Source organism: Puma concolor, chromosome D2 (assembly GCF_028749965.1).
Source record: "Puma concolor isolate L17-30 chromosome D2, mPumCon1.1.hap2, whole genome shotgun sequence".
Lineage (NCBI taxonomy): Eukaryota > Metazoa > Chordata > Mammalia > Carnivora > Felidae > Puma > Puma concolor.
The window spans coordinates 12,375,538-12,393,918 of NC_141677.1; the positions used below are offsets into that span (position 1 = coordinate 12,375,538).

The 18,381-nt window shown below is 47.0% G+C and overlaps 1 protein-coding gene across 7 annotated transcripts in view; it reads right to left on the reverse strand.

The window, feature by feature from the left end:
- Window positions 1-18,381, reverse strand: part of EDARADD (EDAR associated via death domain) — a 94,085-nt gene that overhangs the window by 48,249 nt on the left and 27,455 nt on the right. For all 7 annotated transcript variants that reach the window (XM_086679606.1, XM_086679602.1, XM_086679604.1 and 4 more), the window contains 2 exons: window positions 10,269-10,327; window positions 6,327-6,366 (listed from right to left, as the gene is read on the reverse strand). In XM_086679606.1, coding sequence (XP_086535732.1) covers window positions 6,327-6,366; window positions 10,269-10,327 — 99 coding nt within the window. The remainder of the gene's footprint in view (window positions 1-6,326; window positions 6,367-10,268; window positions 10,328-18,381) is intronic.

The window sequence follows — 18,381 nt, forward strand, 5'->3', positions numbered from 1 at the left end:
AAGGGTCTGACATTCCACAGGCGCCCCACAGAATTCTCATGCACACTCCGGCCGAAAGTCACGGAAACGTGATTTCAGTCACACGGATCCTCAGAATGGCTAGTGTCATAACTGCCAACTCAGCGTTTGTGCAAAAACATGGTTGCTCCCCCAGCAGGATGACACCTTGAACTTAAGTAGTTACTTTTGTGAAGTGGTGCACCCCAGACATTCCCGTGGTCATTATCTCTCTCCTCTCTGCCCTCCACAACAGAAAAATAAAATTTGCAGGGTGGTCACCTTTGCATTCAAATCATACGCTGGGGGAGAGGGGTTGATCTGGGTATGTATTGTAACAGGAGGTTCCCAACAGAGTCCCAGTCCAGGTTGAGTGGGAGGGAATGAATTTATGGATTAAGCAGGACCAGCACACAGAAACTCATGCAGGCAGGAGGGGTGTTTAGTTTCCTGTTAGAACAAGGAAGCTTATCAGCAAAATGCTGTCAATCTAACGAGGAGAGAAACCATATAAAATACAGCGTATTGGCTTGCTAGTTTTAAGGCAAACATTTTTTTTTTTTAACGCTTATTTGAGAGAGAGCACATCGGGAGAGAGGGCAGGGAGGGGCAGAGAGAGAGGGAGAGAGAGAGAGAATCCCAAGCAGGCTCTGCCCTGTCAGTGTAGAACCAGACCCTGGGCTCGAGCTCACAAACCCCAGATCATGACCTGAGCCGAAATCAAGAGTTGGACAACTTAACCGACTGGGCCACCCAGGTGCTGCTAGGGCAAACATTTTTACTTCTGATTTTAGTGAATTCTCTCATATTTGTTTATTTTTTCCTAACGTTTTCAAGTAGAACCACTGCTTCTACATTTAGTTAACAAATTGTTCTAAAAGGTCCCCAAATATCATCTACGCTTGAGTTCAAATTCCTCAAATTCAGTAACAATGAGTTTGCTTTACTTCTCTTTAGCTTAAAATTCACCATGAAATATTTTGAGTAAGAGAAAAGAGCAGTAATACTAGAGAAAAAAGATGATAAAAGCTTGACTGATTTATGATGTATTTATGTGCAATTTCCCCTCACTGGGAATAGTGGTTCAAAAATCAGAATTCTCTTTCCAAACACATTTTCTCTCAAGATGTGAAGAGTCACATTCCCTTCAGAACACGTAAGTCAGCAGTTTCTACAAGATATCAGGAACTCTGTGATATAAAATAAGCCCCACTTATGTCACAAACTGTAGACTCTCATCCTTTTTAATAGCCGTGTAGTATTCTACTACACACACACACACACACACACACACACACACACACACACACACACACACACACCATCTTTCTTATCCATTCATCTGTCAGTGAACACGTGGGTTGCTCCCATATCTTGACTATTATAAACAATGTTGTAATAAACATAAGAGTGCATAGATATTTTCAAATTCATGTTTTCATTTTCTCTGGGGAAATACCCAATAGCGGAATTATTGGATCATATGATATCTCCATGTTTAATTTTTTGAGGAACCCCCCCTACGCTTGCACTATGACGTGTACCGGAAACTAATGTGTCAACTATACTGAAATGAAAAAATATTTTAATAAAATAAGTCTCACTCTTAGTCCTGAGTTTAGGGCCTGCAGGCTCTCCCAGAAAAGCTCCCATAAAAGAGGCCTGACACATGAACCCTGACAGAATGAACCCCTTGAAATCTCTAAAATCAGGGGAGGAGGAAGTTGCACATTTGTTCCTGATAAGAACACAAGTTAAACAATATGTTTCATCTCAAAAACATGCTGATCACTGAAATCGCACTAGATTTCCACAATTGATTTATGGTAAAACCACATTATTCAGAACCACTCTGGTTTGGACCGTGTAAAGGAATAGTGTTACCATGAATACAGTAGGAATACACTAGAAGGACAATAAAGGTTTTGTGAAACATGCTGAATCTGCCTAAGAAAATAAATTTTGAAGACTTTTTAACCATATGGAAATAATTCAAGCTAACTAAAGATAAATCCTCTGTTAAATAAATAGGACGCCCTCAAATTTACTTAAACATTGTGAGTCCAACTCTGGACTTCATTAGATTACATTTACTTTGAAATCTATAAATTAGCACTCCTGTATCCCTTGGGTAAATTCCTAGCAGTGCTATTGCTGGGTCATAGGGTAGTTCTGTTTTTGGCAGTGCTTTCAACAATAGCCAAATTATGGAAAGAGCCTAAATGTCCATCAGCTGATGAATGGATAAAGAAGATGTGGTTTACATATACAATGGAATACTACTTGGCAATGAGAAAGAATGAAATCCTGCCATTTGTAGCAATGTGGACGGAACTGGAGAGTGTTACGCTGAGTGAAATAAGTCAGTCAGAGAAAGACAGATATGTTTTTTCACTCGTATGTGGAACTTGAGAAACTTAACAGAAGACCATAGGGGAAGGAGAGGGGGGAAATAATAGTTGCAAACAGAGAGGGAGGGAGGCAAACCACAAGAGACTCTTAAATACAGAGGACAAACTGAGGGTTGATGAGGGTACGGGTCAGGGGGAAAGTGGGTGATGGGCATTGAGGAGGGCACTTGTTGGGATGAGCACTGGGTGTTGTATGGAAGCCAATTTGACAATAAATTATATTTAAAAATTAATTAAAAAGAAATCTATAAATTAGACTCTACATTGATTCATATGGGTTTTCTTTCCCTAAAAACATTTATAGTGAGGAAAGTACCATACATGTTTAATGATTATATTGGCCCCATTGGTATGTTTAAAAACATACTGGCAGGGGCACCTGGGTAGCTCAGTTGGTTAAGTGTCTGACTTCGGCTCAGGTCATGATCTCATGGTTCACAAGTCCTAGCCCCGTGTCAGGCTCTGTGCTGACAGCTCAGAGCCTGGGGCCTGCTTTGGATCCTGTGTCTCCCTCTCTCTCTGCCCCTCCCCCCGCTCAGGCTCTCTTTCTCTCTCTCTCTCTCTCTCAAAAATAAATAAACATTAAAAAATTTTTTAAAAATACCATCAGTTATTAAATCATAGATATTATTGAATACAAATGTTGGAATAAGTTTTTATTTATTTATTTAACATTTATTTATTATTGAGAGACAGAGAGAGACAGAGCATCAGCATGGGAGGGGCAGAGAGAGGAGACACAGAATCCGAAGCAGGCTCCAGGCTCTGAGCTGTCAGCACAGAGCCCAACACGGGGCTCGAACTCACAAACCGGGAGATCATGACCTGAGCTGAAGTCGGATGCTTAAGCGACTGAGCTACCCAGGTGCCCTGGAATAAGTTTTTAAACTTCTGGACATTCAGTATAAGATGATGTGTTTCTTTGGAGGTGAGAAATTATGTGCTTAATAATACTATTCTCCAGGCGCTTGGGTGGCTCAGGTGGTTGAGCGTCCAACTTGTCTAACTCTTGATTTTGGCTCAGGTCATGATCCCAGGTGGTGGGATTGAGCCCTCCGCTGGGCTCCGTGCTAACAGTCTGCTTAAGGTTCTCTCTCTCCCTCTGCCCCTTTCCCCCACTCGCACTTGCATGATCTCTCTCTCTCTCTCTCTCTCAAATTAAAATAATAATAATAATAAAAAAAATAGTAATAGATAATACTGTTCTCTGTGAATAAGAAGAAAAATCTAGTCACATTTCTTACAACGGTGGTTTTCACAGTCATGCTACTTATAAACTCATTACCATTTTAATTAAGATTTTGTAAAACTCAAATTCTAGGAGAAACCCGATAGTAGTTACTGTAGTATCAGACTGGTAAGCAACCAGTCTTTTTTTCCAAAACAGGAAGTCATGTTCAAGGGTGTTAAAAAAGATCTTTAGACAGATCTAACCATGACACTGCAATCCCAGAGTCACTGCAGCTCAGTGGCTGTCTCAAACAGTGCCACTTTTGCCACAGTGCTGGGAAAGCATCCTCAACCCTGATTTTTCCCACTTCTTTCTACCAGATTTCCCTCCACCATCTGATGCTCACCTATGCCAGGCACTGTTCTGGACTCATTTCACTGCATTCTTTTTTCTTTTTTAAAAAATGTTTATTTATCTTTGCAAGAGAGAGAGAGACAGAGCGTGAGTGGGGGAGGGGCAGAGAGAGAGGGAGACACAGAATCCAAAGCAGGCTCCAGACTCCCAGCTGTCAGCACACAGCCCAACAAGGGCCTCGAACCCATGAACCATGAGATTGTGACTTGTGCCAAAGTCGATCCAGGCACCCCCTATTTCACTGAATTCTCACAAGCACCATGGGAGGGGATGAAAACATTGTCCTCCCAACACTACAGACAGGAAACTGAGACCCTGAGATGTGGAGCCATCTGCTGAGGGCACTCAGAGCCCAGCAGGCCATGGTCTGGCTATAGTTCAGTTCTCTTGTCTATGTGCCTCCCTGGTGGATACACCAAATCCTTGAAACGTCTTAGGCTCCTTTTTTTTTTTTAAGAGAGAGAGCAAGCGCAGGGGAAGGGGAAAGAGAAAGAGAGAGAGAGAGAGAGAGAGAGAGGGAGAGAGAGAGGGGGGGAGAGAGGGGGAGAGGGAGAGAGAATCCCAAGCAGTGCGGAGCCTCATGCAGGGCTCGATCCCACAACCCTGGGATCATGACCTGAGCTGAAATCAAGAGTCAGATGCTCAACCAACTGAGCCACCAGGTGTCCCAGGCAGGCTCTTAAAGTGAGGTCTGCATCCCAACCACTCAGGTGTGCAAATACACACAGGTGCCTGGGCCTGACCCCAGACCTACCATGTCGTGATTTCAGAGCAGCTGGGCCCAGAATCTGCATTATAAACGAGCCTCCCCCACACTCCCAGATGGTTCTTCAGTGCACGCTGAAGTCTGAGGAGCACCACCCAAGGCTGCCTCCCATCTGTCCCTGGCTGCCTGGCTTGCACCTTGCACCATCTTGCTGAACTAAAGAGTTAAATCACACACTGGAGGATTCGGGACACTTAGAAGTCATTCAACGGGGGAAAGGAGGAAGTGAGCTTGCCAGATGCCACCCCTACCACAGCCAGGATGTGGACTCAATCTTGGCTTTCGGTCTCTTTTCCCTACATCACTGCCACCCCCAGGACATGCACGGGAGGCAAAAGAAATTAAACTCTAACAGTGTAATTTCTGGATGCAAGGAGAAGGGTCTGGCGAATAAGGGATGGAGGGGAGGGGAGCTTTGGTAGAGCCCTAGACTTCACCTCAGGTGGGCCCAGGCAGGGAGCTCCCTCCCAACTCTCCAGTTGGGTGACCCTATGATCACCCCGTCACAAAGACTGCTAGGAAAAGCCATGTTGGCGGGTGTCGGGAAGCCCTACCTCTCCAGGAAGCTGGGGGCCCCTGCCATCTCTGACGCTGGTCAGATCTGATTGTCCCCCACCTCCCCCACTCTGGGTTGTCAGCAGAGCACGAGGTAAATGCTCCGGTAGGGCAACCAGCAGCTTGGCCTCCAGAGCAGATACAGCTTTGTGCACGGCCCCACAAGAGAAATCGGGAATGGCTGAGCCTAGCCATTTTTCTGGTCTGTACTGTGCCGAAAACGTTAGCCTGTGAATTACAAAAGATAGGTTTCTGGGGGATTTCTGTTTGTCTGTTTTCTGCTTTAGGGCCTGACAAGCATCCTTTGCCCCTCTGTCTAGTAAGAGAACCCTCCTTCCTGTGGTTTGGGTAGAACTTACTCTACACTCTCCCCCACCCAACCTCAAGGCTCATACCTGACCAATGCCCTCTTCCATCCTCCTGATGGCAACAGACGATTCACAGATGGCCACATGACCCAAACCGCCCATATGACAGTCATCCCCAGAATTATGTGGGTGCTAGGGGAAACCCACCCCCCAACCTTGCTCTGCCATCTTGAGGGGGCACTGCATAAAGCTGGAGGCATTGGTGACCACCTTTCCCATCATGAAGGGAAAGCCTGCCCAAAACTGGAGCCAAGACAGAGCCAGGAGAGGGACGGAAAGACAGAGAGACCGAGCCCGAGAGCATCATTTAAATGCTTGGATTTAGCGTCCAAAGACCCTAAGCCAATATGTCCCTCCTCCCTTTTTAAAAATTAACTTGAGTTAGACTTCTGTCACTTGCATCCCAGAGTCCTGGCTATCTTCATTTCAGGCATGTGAAAAACACCACAGGAATTTAATGGATAGTTTCTAATGAAGTATTTTACAGATTTAAATAAGAAAATTCATGCCTGGGATCATCCACAAGTCGTCAGCTAAATTATCACTATGTTTCTGTTTTACACATGAGAAATTGCTTTGACTGGTGCTTTGTTCAAGATATTAAAATAATCACAAGTTCAAGTAGTTATATTAACCGTACATACCTTTAGGGAGTCCTGTATCTTGAATGGGGTATTTGTCTGACTGTGGAAACCAACAAAAGAAGAGAGTTATTCTTAAACACCATAGTCAGTTGTAAGATCAAAGTGAAAAGAAAGCTTTGTTTTGGGGAAGTCATAATTTTAGTTTAAAACCTCGCAAGTTTCTAGCCATGGCTTTATCAACAGGCCTGACCCATTGCTTGTTTTTATGCTTAGTTCATAAAAAATGAAATCTACGTTGACAAGAAGTTAATGTTGGAACATGAGACAGAATAAGCCTTCTCAATTTCCTCAGCTCTGACCACTAAACCACACTTCCTCTCTTTTCTGCAGTGCTATTTCCCCTATTTCCTGTAGTTTAAAATTGAGGAACGTTTTCACGAATTATGGGGATAGACTGATATCTTGTCATCATTTCTGTGATATTCATTTGGGTCAATAAGCCTGCGTGCCAGGTGGTATTCACTATTGGAGAGCTCTGTCCTGGGTTGACTGGGATGGGACTCAAAAGCCAACCATCCCTACTGACCTGCACAAAGATCTACAAAGATCTACTCATTATGCATGACCATATACAGTTCCTCAATGCCCTGGATGAGGGCAATTCCATTGGAGGGAATTCAAAATAGCAAAGGCTCTTACAATCATGTATGTCTTTGTTGGTACCTCCATGCGGGTATCTAATGTTCTGAACACTTTGACTTCCGATTAAAGAATGGAGTAATTCTCTGATGACTTACATGAGAGGAGCGAGAATGTGCCCAGTCTCCCTATCCTGTCCCCTAACCCCTATTCAGCTCCCACCCTCCATCTGGGGCTTTTGGGTCCATGCCCTCCAGCCTTAAAATGAAAGTTACACCTTCCAACTTGCCTGTAGGTCTCACACATGTCCTCCTCTGACAGAAGAGAAGAAGAAACAAATGTGGAACCAAGAATTTTGTTTTAAATCCCTTTCCTTGCAGTTACTTTGGAGATGAACAGTGAAGCTTCAGAACCTCTAGGAGCCTCAAACTCCTCTGCCACAGAAGAAATCAATCAATCATGGAGAACTTAAAAAGTCAAGTTTTCCCTCAGACTAAATTCTTCTTGATACTCTGTTCTCCAGAGAATGGAAAACACACCTGTCCTATAACACTTACCAGGCTGTTTTTAAAGTATGTAGTTGTCTATTTCCTGGAACAAACTTGGAGTTTTTCAAGAGAAGGAACTATGATCTTTGCAACTCCACATTTTGACTCAGTGTTAACTGAACATCTACCAAAGGTCTGCATGAATGAACAGGCTGGAGCAAACACAGGTTTCCTGAAAAGACATTCAAGCTAGGCCTGGAGAATGCCCAAGAACTTGGGTGACCAAGAGGAAGGAACACAGTAATTGCAGATGGCAGACACAGGTGGTCTGGACAGTGACAGGTGTAGAAGACCCATCAGCTTGAAGCAGAGACACACGCTGGAGGGGGACAGGGCTGGATACGAAATGATGGAGTCAGTTTACATGGAAGATCCTGGAAGTGAGGTGGAAAGATTTAATGGGTGCCATTCTAGGTGTTTGGGAAGCTTGGCCTATCCAGCTGTGCATGGGAAGATGTTCAACAATGTCTTGTAGAAACTCAGACAAGCAGACAATTTCAGCACAGTGCGATCGAAAGTAGAGTTTGGGCTGTGGAGAAGGGGGCCCCAGAAGGCCCCAGGGTGAGGCAAAGAAAGCATCACAGGTCAGCGAAGCTTGAACTGAGAAGACGAGGAACAACAGGAGTTCATCAGGTGAGGAAGCAGGGAGATTTTCTTCGCTGGATGGAGCAGGGTTATCGGTATCCCAGGAAGGTGAGAAGGCCTGGGTGTTTCAGGAGCAGCAAATAGCTACTCAAGCTTGACTCATCAGGAGGGATGCTGAGATGGGGTCGTGGAGGACCGCATGTGCCGTTCTGAAGAGTACAGGCTTAACCCCAGGAGCAGCTGCCATGTTATGGGTTGATTTGCGTCTCCCCAAAAAAGACCTGTTAAAAGTTCTAACGCCCAGTACCTCCGAATGTGACCTCATTCGGAAATGCAATCACTATAGATAGAGGACTAGTTAAGGTGAGATCATACTGGAGTAGAGTGGACCCTCAATCCAAGATGACTGGTGTCTATACAAGAGACACAGACCCACAGGGGGAATTCGGCCACGTGCCAACGCAGTGAGGGAACGGATGGGTGCAGTTACAAGCCGAGGGCCACCGCCAGCTACCGACAACCACACAGGCCTGCAGAGAGCAGAAAAGATTCTTCCTCCACTGATTCCGGGGGGAAATGGCCCCGCCAACACTTGGGTTTGGCTTCTCGCCTCCAGAAGCGTGGGCCATTTAGGTCACCCATTATGTGGTGCCCTGCTGTGGCCACTCCAGCAAACTGACCCAGGGAAGGCTTAGAAAAATCAATCTGGCCCAGCGTGGAGACGCGATCGGAAGTAGCTGTGAGCCAAGGAGAGAGGGGAGAACCTGATGTCGGGAAGACAGTGGGAGTCCCAGGGGAGCACAGGTCGGGCACTAGGGACAGGAAGGACCAACTGAGTGACACCCTATAGGAGCCAAAGGCTCTCCTAAGGAACCACAGCACGGGGGATGACTGGAATGATCCACAGGGCTGCTCTGCATCCCGTCCTTACGGAACGCAGGGACAGGGGATTCTCTCATGTTGATTTCCACTGTGTGTCCAGCTCCGTCCCATTCTCACTTAGGAAACTGCAGTGCTGACTAAAGATGTGAGAACAAACATCTCAGGGCTTTGAGACACAGGTGCCTCATGAATCACCAAAGACTTAGAGACACTTCGTTGAATTGTATTGTTTAATTATATTGTTGTGTGCATTTATGTCATTCTAACTAGATTAGTTCCTCAGAATTGTTCATGACTGGGCAGTTCCTCTCCTCCAAATGCTGACAGAAAAGAAAAGAGAAGGAAGAGAAGAGAAGAGAAGAGAAGAGAAGAGAAGAGAAGAGAAGAGAAGAGAAGAGAAGAGAAGGAAAGAAAGAAGAAAGGAAGGAAAGAAGGAAGGAAGGAAGGAAGAGGGAAGGAAGGAAAAAAAGAAAGAAGGAAGGAAGAAAGGAGGCAGGAAGGAGAGGAAAGAAAGAAAGAAGAAGAAAATGTGTCACATACTATATGCATAATAACACATGAAACGTTGCCAAAGGCACTGATTCGGTCATAAAACAAGAGGCAGTACCACATAGGAGAGCAGGGCTCCAGTCTGGGTGATTTTATACAAATCAGTTCACTTTCCTTGCTTCTTCTGTAGCATGGGGGTAAAAACAGCTGTCCTACCACCTCACCGCTTATTTGGAGGATGAAGAATGATGTATGTGAAGTCCTCGGTAAACCTTAAGCAGTAGACATGCTACCGAGTGGTTATGGGAAGGCAGGGCAGGGACCTGAAGCCAGCCGCTGGGCTGCTTCCAGTCGAGCCTCTTAACCTCATCTTCTGTGCCTCAGTCTTTCATCTGTAAAACAGGCAGTGCTTACCTGGAGGGAGGTTGCAGGGATTAAATGCAATAACACACTGAATCAAACGGTGGACGCCCATCTGGTGAATGGGCAGCCCCCAGTTACTGGAAGGCAGCCCTGTCGTTTCCTTCAATCTCACATTAAATAACTTGAATTTGGAAGAAGAGGAAGTCAAAAGGAGACAGATAAGGATTGAGTAGACAAACGTACAAAGACCTGATGTAATCTAAGCAGATCACTTCTGGTACATGCCAAACAAGAACAGAAACCTAATACCATTTCTAGCCTTAGAGAAACCCAAAGTTTATTACGTCACAGAGAACACTGTGATAAAGACATTTATCTTCGGAAAACCGAACTTGGGGTTTCTGATCTTCATGTTAATACTGAGCCATAAAAATGCAACAAAGGGGACAAAGGAATAACAAGAATTATCGCCATTCATGTAAAGTTTGTAACCTACCACGTTAAAGGATAAAGTGCTAGGGTCCGTGTCTTCCACTGGCTCCTTTGCCATATGATCTGAAAAAAGCAAACAAACAAGTGGAGAGTATTTAATTTAAGAGCACAAAGGTGTCCTTTGAGAACTGCCTTCACAGCGACGCAAACCACCCTAATCAGGTTTGAGAAACACTTACTTTGAATCATTACTGAAAACAAATTCAGGAGGAATGGGGTCAGACCACACCAAGAAAGAGATTAAGACAAATAAACTTCATTAAAAAAAAAAAAAAAAAAAACACCATAATTTGGGACAGTTTCCTTGTAGATATCTATAAACACTCAGAGTTCCAAATAGTCATGAACTATGCAGATGTCATTCTCAGGACTGTGTGGCATACTGGATTTGATTATAACTTTGACTTCTGCTTTTCTCCATTTCCTAAAGAGAGAGGGAGACACAGAATCTGAAGCAGGCTCCAGGCTCCAAGCTGTCAGCACAGAGCCCGACAAAGGGCTCGAACTGACCAACCGTGAGATCATGACCTGAGCTGAAGTCAGCCGCTTAATCGACTGAGCCACCCTGGTGCCCCTCATTTTTATAATTTTAAAATACTAAGCATCTGGATGTGGTTTATGCAAATGAATAAAGTCAGAAATGCCTCCCAGTATCATTATCAAACAAAAAGTGACTTTGATTTCCCAATATGTTTGCTTCTTATTTACCACTTGTTGCATTTCAGGAACTGAATGAGGAAATGCAGAAAATGGGATAGGCCTCGGTCAAAGCCACAACTACATCTTAAGAATTTGCACAAAGTAGAAAAAAGTTCCCCTCTCCAAGACACTTTATCAGACATCTGCCAGAAAACTATCTTAATAAAGAACCAAATCTGTTTGGGGAGGGGGTCCTCGAGATTTGTGCAGCACACCACCCACGAAACCCTAAGTGGCAGCCTTGGGTCAGCCGACTTTTCAACTTTCATTTTTTCCCTCCAGATCTTCATTAAGTATACACTGTGGACCAGGCACTTAGACCCAGGAAATGCCTTTGGGGATCCAAATGAGCATAGCAAGATGATTTATAATAATTTGTGTTTGTTCTCCCTAGATGTTTCCCTTCTAGAATGTGCCTGGACTTTCCCCATGTCTTTGCCTGGCAGGTGTTGACAATGCCCAAAGGAGCAGCAGTGTGAAGGGAACACCTATTTGTTTGTTTTATGACAGCCTAGTCATTGGAGAGATTAAACAAGATGGCCCAGAGGAGTGGGGACAAACGAGGAGAGCTTTCGCCAGTGTCATTCCACAGAGCAGGGGACAGACATCTGCAGCCTCATGAGTGGGGACCGTGGCCTGGTCCCTGGCAGAGCCCAGAGGTAGCAAGGCCACATCAGGAGATGCACCAAGGGGACTTCCCACCCCCAGCAAAGGGACCCGTGGTTTGTGTCTAGCACAGAAACAAAGGGCTGCTGGATCACAAGGGTCCTGTAAGGCCCAGACCCTGAGGACAGCAATGCCCACCAAAATGTACTAAAAATTCAAGGCCCCTCTCTAGTTTTCCAAGCACCACATCATCCTCTCAGATTCCCGTGTGACCCTGAGGAAGGGGCCAGGTCCCGACTCGGACTGAAAAGGAATTTCCTGGGAGCCCAGGGGAATATGGACTCAAATATGGATTTAAATCCATGTAAACAAAACAGGAACCACCTGTGTTGCTGATTTCACCCAGAGTTTTCACAATTGCTCCTGCCCAAGTGATAAGTCATTATAATACAGAGCCCTCAGCGTTAAGAAACACAAGTGCAGAATGCTATGGAAACAAGAGGAAGCATAAATGCCCAGCCTGGGGTACATGGTGGGGTTGGGGGCGGGGGGGTGCGGGGAGAAGATCCTGCCAGGGAATGGACAGCTGGGTCTGGAAGGATGAAGTGAAGCTAGCCAGGAGAAGGGGTTGGGGAGGGAAAAGCATTCTAGAGAGAAGGAACAGCATGGGAGAAGGCTGAGAGGGGATAAAGAACATGGCACATTGGTATACTTCAGATATGTCCGGCCAGACACACTGAGTTTGCTTTTTGAGTTTTTCCTTTTCATTCTTTTCCTTCCGGTTCCTGGCTGGAGACAGGGTGGTGGAAGCCGTCACTGAGTAATCTCAAGTTCCTTCCTCCCTCCCCACCTATCACGGCCTTGTTGCAACAATTTCATTTTCACTAAAGCATACTTAGATGCTAATGCTTTATTTTTTTTTTATTTTGAGAGACAGAGAGGGAGCGAGCGCAGAGGAGCGGCAGAAAGAGGGGAGGAGAAAGAGAAACCCAAGCAGGCTCCATGTTCAGCCCAACTCAGGGCTCAACGCCAGGACCGTGAGATCATGACCTGAGCTGAAATCGACAATCAGATGCTCAACCGACTGAGCCACACAGGCAGGCGTCTCTGGATGATAATACTTTGAAACCTGCCCCCCCACCGGGGGTGTGGTATATTAGCAGGTATCAACAATGGCATTTCAGGTCAAGGGGCGTGCAGGACCTAGAGAGCTGGGGAGGGGTGTGGGGGGGGGGGAGGTGGTGGTTTCCAAATGACTCTAACAGAATTCATGCAGACCTCACCCGCTGTATCTGTAAGTTAGTTCTGTTTCCTACAGAAAAATTAGCATGAAAGGAAGGAAAAAGAGGAAGAAAACGGAGGACATGGTCAGGAAAGGCAGAATCACACCAAAAGTGGCAGTGAGGACTCAAACAGCACAGTTAAGGAAGGCACAGTGGGCTTGGGTGCTGAAGGCCTTGGTTCTCCCTGCCACATCCTGAGAGCAGTGGTCTGGCCTTGAGCCAGTGTGACCTTGGATGACTCACCTAAGTGCTTATGGCTTCAGGCTCCTCCCCTGTAAGCTGCGGGGTGGGGGGAAGGGGGGATAGGGGGGCCCCAGGTGATGGATATTGTGGTCAGGCCAGGATTGGGAACCCCAGGCTGGATGAGCGTGCCTCACAAAGGTATGAGGTGAACAGGAAAAGCCAGGCGGATGATGGCACGTGTTTGGAGGCCCAAAGTCTCTTGCTTTGGTCTGAAATCTCTGAGACTAAACAGAATTTATGATGGCAAGGGCACAAGGAATTCAGGTTTTTCATTTTCTGATGTACGGCAGCAAAGCGAAAGGGTAATCGGGAAAGGCGATGTGTTCGGACCCCGTAGTAAAGGCACGTCCAGGTCTTTTATCACCTTCATTGGAGTCTCTGACGTAGATCAGGCCGTGGAGGAAGTTCTTCTGTGCACATCACTGCCAAGCACGCACACAGACCCAGGCCTGGGTGGTGCCCAATGTGCCCTGCCTGACATCGTGCCTTCTCCCACCCAGGACGTCCTTGTGGTTCGCGCTCAACCACCTGTGTTCGCCAGGCCTGGGTGGGTGTGTACCAAGGAGGGTATTTGGAGGAGGGCTGATCCTGATTCTCTGACACTGGTCTGGAAGTAGGAAGTTGCCCTAAAGGACTTCTGAGAGCCCTTGGAGCTGCATGTTTACAGTATTATTACATACAAAATCAAATCTCTTATTTAGAAGCATTACAGTGTTTATTTTTTATAAGTTCCAGGGAACTGCGGGCAGGGCCCCCAGGCAAGGCTCTGACAGCAGCTGGGACACGGGGCACGAGAGGAGCCAAAACAGAAAGGGGGACCACATGAGCTCAGGCTGGGACTTCCCCTAGCTCCCAGCCGAAGCCCTGCTCTCTCTGGCAGTGCTTTCCTCCCAAAGCCACCTCAACTCTGGGATCAATGTCTCCAGGCAAGAAGACACACACCACCCCAAGTTACCTGGGAACTGACCAAAAAGGATCTCACTGATGGCACTGATGTTTAATTTATATGAGCGTCTTCTGGAGAGTTCTCAAAAGGCACGAGAGAAGCCCGTGGTGACCTGACGCAGCGTGGCCCTTGGAGGACACCTGGGCCGGCTCTCGGAGACATCAGGGGAGAGCAAGCTAGGCAGGCTGCTCGATCGTTTCTTCTTTCTCTGGGCCTCAGGTTCCTAATCTGTAATAGTCAGGGGTGAACTGAGCCTTCACACGTCCTTCCAGCTTTAAAGGTCCATGAGCAGTGAGAAGCAGTGGCCCCATCGGCCAAAGAGCATCTTCAGGCTAAAGTCACTGAATGATATAGGAAGCCGCGGTCAGCACCTTCCTCTGAAATTCCCATTAGAGCTCCCGCTTAGCTGGTGCCCAGCCCGTGCTGCAGGGGTTACCCCCAGGCTCAGTGTATCTTCACAGGAACCCCGAGGAAGGTTCTGGTGCCTCCCTTTTTACATAACTGTGTGCCTAAAGTCACAGGGTGATACAAGAGCCAGCATCTGGATCTGGGACTTTGTGACCTCAAAATCTGCCTATTTTGGGGCGCCTGGGTGGCTCAGTCAGTTAAGTGTCTGACTTCGGCTCAGGTCATGATCTCATGGTTCATGAGTTCAAGCCCCGCATCGGGCTCTGTGCTGAGAGCTCAGAGCCTGGAGCCTGCTTCGGATTCTGTCTTCCTTTCCCTCTGCCCCTCCCCCACTCACGCTCTGTCTCTCTCTCTCTCAAAAATAAACAAACATTGAAAAAAAAATTTTTTTTAATCTGCCTATTTTCCACTACTTTCTAGAAGTTCATGCACTGACTACCTGACATGCTCCCCTGGGGGGAATCTCAGTGTCCAGATTTTCCCTTTTAATAAGGATGTTAGATTAGGACCTACTCTAATGACCTCATTTTAACTAGATTACATCTGTAAAGCCTCTATTTCGAAATAAGGTCACATAAGGTACTGGAGATTACATCTGTAAAGCCTCTATTTCGAAATAAGGTCACATAAGGTACTGGAGATTAGAATGACAACAATGTTTCTGGAGGAACGCAGCTCAACCCATCATAGTTTACTCTCTGGCCCCCCAATTCACATCCCTCCCATGTGCAAAATACAGGCACCGAGCGTCCCCCCAAAGTACTATGCATTCCAGCACCAGCTCTAAGTCCCAAATCTCCTCCTGACTCCTCATCCGCTCAATGACCCAAATCGCATCCTTAGAACCGTGGACCGCAGCCCACCGCCTCTCCAGAAGCAACCGTCCCCTATTCTGCAACACACATCCTGGTGAGCCACCCAACAGCCATATGGTTCCGCTCCAACACCTCCCTTCATTAGCCACGGAACACGGGCGCCACTTGTTCCTAGACACAGTCTGTCAAGGGAAATCCAAAGACCTCCTCTAAGGACGTTCTTTCAGAGCGAACAAAGAGGGAAGCATGCCGGAGCGCCCTGGCTTTCCCAGGGAACCAGGAGCCGTGAGAGGCCTTGTGTGCTTTCGAGCGAAGAACTCAAGACAAGTTTCGAACTTGCAGTTTCAGAGCGAACTTATTTTTCCTCTGTTATTAGGATTTTGTGCGTACGATCGCTTTTCTGTTGACCGACAGCTGTTTTCATTCCTGGTTATGAAGAAGTCCTAGAGCCCTAACCATATTTGGGACACAAGGTCTCAGGGAGGCAGTGCTCTGGTGGTGCTGGCACACTGTTTATTTTCTCTTCTTCCCTGTCGTCTGCAGACCTCACATCAGGTGCCGAACAAGCGGAAGAAGGACCAGGGGTCAAGAAAGTGCACACCCAGGGGGTGCCTAGGTGGCTCAGATGGTGGCATCCAACTCTTGAGTTCTTTAGCTCAGGTCACAATCTCAGGGTTCACGGGTTCGAGCCCCACATCAGGCTCTGTGCTGACAGCACAGAGGCCGCTTGGGATTCTGTCTCTCCCTCTGTCTGCCCCTCTCCTGCTGCAGCATGCGCGTTCTCTCAAAATAAATAAACTTAAAAAAGAAGAAGAAGAAAAGGAGAAAGGAGAACTCCAGCTTGCCACGGCTCTCAGGTGCATCTGAAGAAGGGCTAGCCGGTCTAGCTGGTCAAAGACCTGTGCTCCTTGAAGCAGTTGGCTCTTCTGTCCGGGTTTCCATTCCCACTGCTACCTGGGACCCACCTAAACTCATGGGGGGGGGTGGTGCTGGGAGGGGCAGTGAGAGATGAGGGGCCACCCAGGGCTGTCCTGAGCTGCTGCCCCACCAGCAACCTCACTGCACAGTGCAAACGGGGACCCCAGAACAAAGGAAGGACATGCGCCCACGAGCTGGTGGCCCTGGGCAGTTAGCTCATCGCAGTGATTCACCCCCACTTCCTCAACCCAAGGTTTCAAAGCCTCTTTCTTTGCTTCTGGCTTGAAGTCTGTATGAACGTGAGCCAGACTGGACTCACCTCCGACACAGATGATCTGACTCATTCCGTGTTCGATTTTTATTAGTGGCAGAGATAGAGTGAGACAGCCTTACTAGAACCTGCATGACTGTTTTTCTTCCGTGTGACCCCAACAGTCTTGTAGATTTTCTTAGTGCAAAACGTTGTTTCCTCACACTAAGCTCATAACCTGCTATGACAGTATATATATACCTTTGTTATTTGCACGTGAAGACACAAACATCTTTTTTATCTTTACAAGGTAAACTCAGTTGACATACCTAACTGGATGAAGAAGTTTCTAAAATGTCAAAACAAGAAAAGCTTTTACTGCCCACAGTTTGAAGCATATGTGGTTAAACTGTATTCTTCCATTCATTCAGTGAGGCAGTAAGTATTTAACCAGGGCTTACAAGGCGCTGAGTGGTGTGGGAAACAGAGGCAGAAGCAAATGGTAGACAAAATTAAATGGCCTTATAACCTGCAGCCCATTGACAATTATCGAGTGTAACAATTCTCCAGGACCTCCCTACTGTCTTGATGTTGAGGCTTTGCTGGAAGGGAAAACAACCTTAGCAAGAAGACAGCCAGGCCTCCAGGATCTGTGAGTCTTCTTTAGCATATGAAAATGCTGTTGGAGACTTCCTCTTGCCTTTACCTCCCCAGCTCCCAAGTATGTAATCAGCCACTCCTCACTATCGGGGCATCGATTCCTGCCCCACAGGTCCTGTCCCTGTGCTTTAATAAGATCACCTTTTTTTTTTTTTTTTTTTTGCACCAAAGACGTCTCAAGAATTCCTTCGTGTCCTTTGGTTCCGGATCCCCACCACCACTCGGAAACCACATCACCGAATACCGTGACAGGTGTGAGCTCTGTCCAAGAGCTTACTGTCTAGTTGGAGACAGACAGGAGTGGGGGTGGGGGGGGCGGTGAAGAGGGCCTTCCGGACAATGGGAACAATGTCTGCGAAGGGGCAGGGACGGCAGGGGTGGGTAGAGACGGACGTAGAGAGAATGAAAACCTCTGAAGGACTGAGAATCTGTTAGAAAAGTCCATGCAGGTTTCTTAAGTAGACAAGTGCAGGATCTGTTAGGTCTCTGGCCACCTTCTGGTGAAGCGGCGGGTAAAAGGCAAGCGTAGGTGTGAACACGGCAGGTGAGCACTGAGTGCAGGAAGTCAGGAGAGAGCCTGGGAGCTTGGTCAGGGATGCAGAAGGGAAGACTCCCTTTAATGAGTTCCACAAATTGGCACCATCTGTGGCTTCATTTCAGAAACAGAAGGGGTGGGCGGGTATGCGCTGGAGGTTATAGACATTAAATGAGAAAGGGAAAGTCATTTTCGATCTTTTTTTAGATGGAGGAACCCTCCTCTTACTGATAGACTCCCAGAGTGGGAACGGACATGGGGACATCTTTCGGATGTCTGAATAGGTTCTTCTATATCTTTGCGAGTGACAAGGAGACCTCGACCTTAGGAGGTCTCTCCCCACTCTGTGGGAAGCCAGAAAGATCTCACGTACGGATTTGGGTTCTACCTCTTAAAGCTCAGGAGACCAATTTCTTTTGAAGGACACCCTCCTATCGTCATCCCCCCTGGTCACGCCTCATGTGCTGGGATTTCCAAGTCCTTTGTTCCATTTTGGCTGGGCCAGGCAGAGCAAGAACACCACGACAGGAATTCTAGATCCTGTAGTGCTAGTGTGGTCCGCTAAGACCACGTTGGCTGCCCTGGTGGCCTCTTCACACCATGACTCACTGAGGCTTTTTACACACTGTATCACTATTAAGGGGCAGTTCCTGGGCCTTGTCTTCTCTGGTGCCATTAATTTGGGGGGCCCGAGCAGATTTTACACTTGTCCCCATTCCATGGATCCCCGTACCCCCTCCCCCCCAATCTTTTT